This window comes from Octopus bimaculoides, chromosome 11 (genome assembly GCF_001194135.2).
Source record: "Octopus bimaculoides isolate UCB-OBI-ISO-001 chromosome 11, ASM119413v2, whole genome shotgun sequence".
Lineage (NCBI taxonomy): Eukaryota > Metazoa > Mollusca > Cephalopoda > Octopoda > Octopodidae > Octopus > Octopus bimaculoides.
Window position 1 is genome coordinate 66,091,364 of NC_068991.1, and position 7,709 is coordinate 66,099,072.

The 7,709-nt window shown below is 37.5% G+C and overlaps 1 protein-coding gene across 4 annotated transcripts in view; it reads right to left on the reverse strand.

The window, feature by feature from the left end:
- Positions 1-7,709, reverse strand: part of LOC106879711 (CLK4-associating serine/arginine rich protein) — a 102,171-nt gene that overhangs the window by 29,129 nt on the left and 65,333 nt on the right. For all 4 annotated transcript variants that reach the window (XM_014929388.2, XM_052971912.1, XM_052971913.1 and 1 more), the window contains exons 5-6: positions 3,994-4,076; positions 2,362-2,446 (exon numbers count right to left, since the gene is read on the reverse strand). In XM_014929388.2, the coding sequence (XP_014784874.1) occupies positions 2,362-2,446; positions 3,994-4,076 (168 nt within the window). The remainder of the gene's footprint in view (positions 1-2,361; positions 2,447-3,993; positions 4,077-7,709) is intronic.

A 7,709-nucleotide genomic window follows, 5' to 3' on the forward strand; every position in this document is an offset into this window, starting at 1 on the left:
GCTAGCATGGGTTGGACGATTTGACTGGTGAAACCGGATGGCAACACCAGGCTCCAATCTAAATTTGGCAGAGTTTCTACAGCTGGATGCCCTTCCTAACGCCAACCACTCAGAGAGTGTAGTAGGTGCTTTTACATGTCACCTGCACGACGGCCAGTCAGGCGATACTGGCAACGGCCACGCTTGAAATGGTGTCTTTTATGTGCCACCCACACAAGCCAGTCCAGGGGCACTGGCAACGATCTCGCTCAAAATAAAAGCACTTTCATTGGCTTTTATATCTTTATGTTTGTTACTGCTAAGCCCCAGACCAGCCACGATGTAACAGACTATTGTCGCCATGGCCATCCTGTCTTTTTCATTTGTTCGGAGAACTTAAGACTACATGATAAGAATTTTCATTCTTTGTTTTATTTTATTTTTAAGATGGCAATGTGATTTAAGGAAGATTTAGCTGCTATTTCTAGCAACATGTATAAAAGCTCTATCAGTTTTGTGAGATAACGTGTAAACCTGCTCCCCTGAATTAATCACAATCAACTGGACATTCTCTCCATCCATCCTTTTTGTACCCCAAACTGTGTCTTGTTCTCTTAGATATTAGACAAAATACAGCATCCAATCACTTCTTCCCAAAGGTGCAACCCATTGGGTTTCCTGCCTTCCAAAGTTTTTTCCTTGTAAACCGAAACAAGCTTAACCACAGCAATCTCATCAGCTAAGGAGGGCCTGAACCATTTCTCCTCCTCCTCCTTATATATAAGCAATCATCTGTGAACCACTGATTTTTACTTTAGCAACTTTTAAAGCATGTAGGATAAAAATCAGTTGAAGAGAGATATGAAGTTTAAAATAGGAAGACTCCTATTAAAACCACCCACTATCCTTAAAATAATAATCCTTTCTATTATAGGCACAAGGTCTTAAATTTTTGGGGAGGGGACCAGTTGATTACATTGACCCCAGTGCTTAACTTGTACTTAATTTATCGACCCTGGCAGCATTTGAACTCAGAATATGAAGACAGACGAAATACCTATTTCTTTATTGCCCACAAGGGGCTAAACATAGAGGGGACAAACAAGGACAGACAAAGGGATTAAGTCAATTACATTGACCCCAGTGCGTAACTGGTACTTAATTTATCGACCCCGAAAGGATGAAAGGCAAAGTCGACCTCGGCGGAATTTGAACTCAGAACGTCACAGCAGACGAAATACCGCTAAGCATTTTGGTTGGCATACTAAAAGTTCTGCCAGCTCGCCACCTTGGAATAATAATAATAGTAGTAGTAGTAGTAGTAGTAGTAGCAGTAGCTTCAACTTTTGGCACAGGGTCAGCAATTTCAAGGGAGGGGTGAGTTGATTACTTCAACCCCGAAAGGAGGATAGGATAAGTCGACCTCAGTGGAATTTGAACTCAGAAAGCACAGACAGATAAGAAGCCACTAAGCATTTTGCCCAGTGTGTTAACAATTCTACCAGCTCACTGCCTTAAATAATAGCAACAACAGTTTCAAATCTCGGCACAAGGTCTGCAATTTTAGGATAGAGGGCGTTGGAGAATCAGGGCTCAGCAGAATCTGAACCAAAAACAGACGAGATTCAATTTTCTCTGGCATACTGACAATTCTGCCAGCTCAGAATAACATTAATAGTTGTTTCTAGTGTAGACCCAAGGCCAGAAATTTGAAGGATGGGTATGATGAATTACATCAACATCCAGTCTTTGAAGAGTACTTTATTTTATTGACCCTGAAAGAATGAAAGGCAAAACTGATTCTGAAGGGATTTCAGCTCAGAACATAAGACTTGAAACAAGTACCACAAGGTATGTTTTACTGATGTTTGACAAATCTGCCAGCTCACCACTTTAAAATAATTTCTAATGTAGGGATATGACCAACTATTCTAAGGGGAGAGGATTAGCCAATACTATTACCAGTGCCATGTACAAAGTACTTGTGTCAGTGCCATGTAAAAAAAGTACTTGTATGAGTGCCACGCGAAAAGCACCCAAGCCAGTGCCATGTAGAAAGGATCCATGCTGGTACAACACAGAAAGCACCCATGCTGATATCACATAGAAAGTACCCAATGCATTCTGTAAAGAGGTTAGCATTAGGAAGGGCATCCGGCTGTAGAAACCATACCAAAACATACAACTGGAGCAGGGTACAGCTCTCCAGCTGGCCAAACCGTCCAACCCAAGCCAGCATGGAAAACAGATGTTATATGATGACGATATTGACCTAATACTCAAATGGTACTTCATTTACCCACAAGATATGAAAGACATAAAAAATGAAAATTTAAATTAAATTAAGACAGAGAAAGAAAAACAGTGAAAGCATATACCAACTTTCTTTTCTCGTCATCAGGAAACCTTCTGATGGGTCCAAACTGCTCATCAAAGTATATCTGATGCAAACATTGTTCTTCATTCACTAAAAGATAACACAAACAGATTATTGATATACAAGCTACTCATTCTTGTCACCATCAACATTGTCTTCAATCACTTCAAGTTTAGGATCAATACATCACGTATTGATAATATATTGGCCCTTCCTTTATTCAGTTATGCTCCACCACCACAGAACTTTGGTTTTGTGCCAACACAAGATACCATCATTGTTGTTTAATGTTTGAATTACTTTTGATAATTAAATGGTACCATATTGGCATGAGGCCACATGCATTCATAAGACTGGATTATAGTTTATTAAATCAGCCTCAATACATGCTTGGCACTCATTTCATTGGTTTGGAGGGATGAAGGGGAAAAGTTAATCCAGGATAGACACAAGCATGGCTGCGTGATTAAGACGTACAGTTCACAACCACATGGTTTTGGATCTGTTCTCATTGCATGACATCTTGGAGAAAGTGCCTTCTACTACAGCCTCGGGCTGACCATTGTTTTGTAAGCTTTGGTAAGAGAAAACGGCACAGAATTCTGTTGTACGAGTGTAAATGTACACAAGCAAGTGAGTTCATATTGGCATTGTTCAAACTAAAACGATATTGTTTGTGCTACACATAAACAGTATTTCAGCAGCTTGGTGGTTCAACCTACGAAGACCAGGGCCATAAGCACTTTATATGGAAATAGATAAGAGATGGTGTCAGGAAGTATATCCAACTCATCTAACCCATGCCACCATAAAAAGCAGACGTAAAACTTTTCTTTCCTCTTTTTTTTTTTTAATGCATGACAAGCATTACTGAGTTTCTAGTCTGTAGTGGAATGTGAAATTGAAATATAGGAGCAATAAATCTGGGGGCTTCGTATGCATTTAAGGAGCAGTAATTTCTTTTATCTTTTTTTTTTACTCGTTTCAGTCATTGGACTGCAGCCATGCTGGGGCACCTACTTGAAGGGTTTAGTTAGCATTTATTTTTAAGTCTGGCACTTAGTCCATCGGTATCTTTTGTCAAAGCACTAAGTTATGGGGATGTAAACAAACCAACATCAGTTGTAGAAAGAGCAAGCACAGATACAAGCATGTGTGTGCACGTGCACACATCACATGCTTCCACACAGTTTGTCTACCAAATTCATTTAGAAGGCATTGGTTGACCTAGGGCTATAGTGGAAGACACTTGCCCAAGATGCCAAGCAGTGGTACTGAACTGAAAAACTACATGGTCACAAAGCTTCTTAACCACACAGCTATGCTTGTGTATATCTTTAAGGGCCATGGCTCAATTTTATAATCCCAAAATATTACTGGTACATATTTTACCAGTGAAGGTAGAATAAAATCTGAAGCCAACACTGGCAAGATTCCCAATAGGCTTTTGCATAAGAGCAAAAACCATTACATCACAAAATACCAAGTCTAGGCTTCTATTTTTCTACCAGCTGAATGATTACAAAAAAAAAAAAAAAAGAAGAGAAAGAGAGAGAGACAGAGACATAAGAAGTAGACAAAATATGTCTAATTTTTTTTTCTTCTGGATCAATAAAAAAACAACCTATTCTACTTACAACCAGCACATTCATTTTCTACCAAAGTTCTGTATCTTTCATAAGAACATTTCCTTTCTTCTTCCTCTTCCTCTTTAGTCATCCTAAATAAAAGAAAATGAATAGTAAGCAAAGCAATGTGTAGATAGATGTGTGGTAGAAAGGATGGGCAGGTTTTTTTTTTCTTCTTCCAGTCATGTTTGATTGGAAATATAACTGATCATGAGTTTGTGTGTGTGTTTATTTCATTTACTTTTTCTCTCTTTAATTATCATTATTTGTTTTTCTCTTTTAATCATTATTATTATTATTATTATTCATTTTTGTTATTTCCAGAAGTTTATTTTGCCACTTCTATTCAAAACCAATGTTTCAAAGTCACAGGATCTCTTAACAATCATTTAAGATTTACCATGACAGATGTTACACTGCCTATTTCTATTATAAATAATTGTCTCTAACATAGGAGGAGGAGAGGTTAGTCAATTCAATCAACTCCTGCTCTCAATTTCATCAAAAAAAAAAAAAAACGGATGAAAGGCTAAGTTAACCTTGGTGGAATCTGAACTCAAAACAAAGGTCCAGAACAAACACAGCCAATTATTGTGTCCAATGCTTTAATGACTCTGCCAGTCCATCATATAGCAATTGATGGAATGGCACCATTGTATATTATCAGATCTATGAATTTTTCAAAATCATTTAATTTTCACTTGTTTCAGTCATTGGACAGTAGCTATGCTGGGGGTACTGCCATGACGGGTTTTAATTGAACAAATCAAAGCCGATATTTATTTATTTTTTTAAAAGTCTAGTACTTATTCTATTGGTATCTTTTACCGAATTGCAAAGTTATAGCGATGTAAACAAACCAACACCAGATGTCAGATGATGGGGACACCACACACGTGACAGGTTTCCACACAGTTTCTGTCAACTAAAGTCACTCATAAGGCATTGGTCAGCCTAGTTGTAGAGGACACTTGCCCTAGATGTTGCACAATGGGACTAATTCCCAAACCATGTGACTGTGAAGCAAGTCAACACACAGAAAAATAAGCAGGGAGATCCCAAGTGGGCTGATGTTCTAGAGAGGTTAGTGCAGGGTTGGTGGCAGGGAATAAGGGTTAGGAGTGTTTGAAAGTAGGAAGTACAAAATTCAGCCAGTTCTGAGGAATAGAGACATTCATAGTAGTGAAAGAAAAGGACAGCATGCTTGTGGACCAGATGCTAGATGGAAACTAGGATGCCAGCATGCATAGCAGTAATTCAAATGCAGGAGCAGTGCTTGTTGAGTCTTGTTGAGAACCAGCAACTGTTGGGGAGAGAAATGCAATTTTTATGTAGTATCTCAGGGACAACAATAGTGTGGTGGCTTATGTTCCTTGATGACCCTGGGAACTGTGCAAGTTCCTGGTAAGGTCTTCCATACTGGACAGGCTAAAGGAGAGAGGTCAGATTAATACGGTCAGACTCTTCCAAGAAGTAAAAATGGTTTTGCAGAAGGCTGATACACCTATCTATGAAAAGGCAAAGTTACAAGTTACTGAAGTATCAATGACAATTCAAAACCAACAAGAGTGGGAGAAGGCTAATTTGAAGAACATTTGGGCTTCCAGAGATATTACAACCCAAAATTGAGATCAGTGGAGAGATGTCATGAATGGCCTTGGCTTCATAGGGAGCAAAAAAGCTTTAAGTAACTTAATATGTGTCACATATGATTGGCAGTGTGTGCTGGGTGTTTTTGAAGCAAGTCAGAAAATTCAGAAAACCTGAATGGTGAGTTTAGAATCAACTGCTGTTGAAATTGGTGAAATGTTTTTGTTAGTGAATTAATTGTTCATGGCTTTTATCTATTCCTAAAATAACTGTGACTGTCTTAATTTGGCCTCGATCATCAGCAATCATGTGAACTCAATTCACGTAACTCAAATCAGTTAGAAATTAAGACAGCTTTTATTAATTTTGTATCTCAAGGGGATCGTTATGCCAGTAATAAACACATGCACTTGTTCTATTTCACTTCTTTAATTTTATTTCTAAGTTGCTTAACCAATTAACTAATGAATCAGCTAGTTTGTCAAAGGCCTTTTTGGTACCATTCAAGATCTCATCAATGACATGTCCTCTTTACACCAAGTCTAGAATGAAACACAACCAGTATCTCTGTGCGTTATATTATTGGGTATAAATAACTCTTCCCACAAACAACAAGACCTATTTCAACATATGAGTTCGTATCAAGAATCTTGCAAACCAAATACAAAAACGAAAAATTCAAAGCTTTTAGTAAACAACTGAGAAAGAGAAGGTGGAAGCAATCATTAGAGATTCTAGATATAAAACATCAGTCAACAAAGTGAAACTGAAATTTATTTTTTCTGCATAACATTGTTTATTTATGAAATAGGAAGTTCAGCGAAATATTGAAGTCTGGTAAGCAGCAATTCGTAACAAAATATAACTGAATGACACTTGATATCAGAGAATGATAACTGTAAAATTTGAATTTGTGTAAAATGCATTTGATCTCTTTTTTTCTTTCTTTCTTTTTTCAACTTTACAAACTGAAACACAATAATTACAAAGGATAATAATGTCTAATGCAGCACCCTTTGGCACTCAGATTACTCTGTCGACTGTAATACTTATGCAATTTTTATTTAATCTTACATTATCTATTAGCTTTGAGATGTTGATGATGTAATTGTTTATTTCTAGAATAACATTGTAGAGCAGGTGTGAGAGGCTGGATCTGGCTGGTTTAAACACAAAACAGAATATGTGGCCTGCATATGGCTAGTTTAACAGTTTAGCATTTGTACCAGCCATATCCGACCCAAATATTTCGCCTGTTTTATGCTCAAATCAGCCGGATCTGGTCTTTCACACCTACCATATGATGTCATTCCAAAAACAATTACATCATTTAAATCCCAAAGCTACGAGATAATGCAAGACTAATTTAAAACAATGTGAATGAATAAGCATTACATTTCAAAGAATAATCTGAATGCCAATGGGTTAAATGCCAGAAGGATAATGGTTGGTGTGAAATATTTGTTTCTTTCACTGATTCACTGACCTTCCCATACAGTTTGTTTCACTTCTGGTGTCGTACAATTATATGTTCATACATCATAAAGATTACCTACATATTTTAGATATAATTTCTTTTTTCATTCCTTTACTCTCCATGACCCAAATAGGCTTGCCAAGTAAGCACCCACAACACTCTCGGAGTGGTTGGCGTTAGGAAGGGCATCCAGCTGTAGAAACTCTGAAAATCAGATTGGAGCCTGGTGTAGCCATCTGGTTCAACAGTCCTCAGTCAAATCGTCCAACCCATGCTAGCATGGAAAGCGGACGTTAAACGATGATGATGATGATGATGAGAATGTGTCTGTCTGTCTGTATATGTGCATCACTAAAACTCGAGAACCACCCAACCAATTTCATTCAAATTTTATACATACACTACTTAGGGTCCATGGGGTGACATGGGCCAAAACATTTTCAACTTCTTGCCTAATATGAGCCCAGAGCAATCTCTTAGACTGTTCCGGTATTACATGTCAAAAGTGAAACAATAACATCTCTATTGTAATGTGAGATAATAGTTTCAGTTTTAATAGTTTCATTATGTATATAATATATACATAGTGCAACTATTGAAAGTGAAGTTATTATCTGACATTACACACACACACACATATATATATGTATGTATGTAT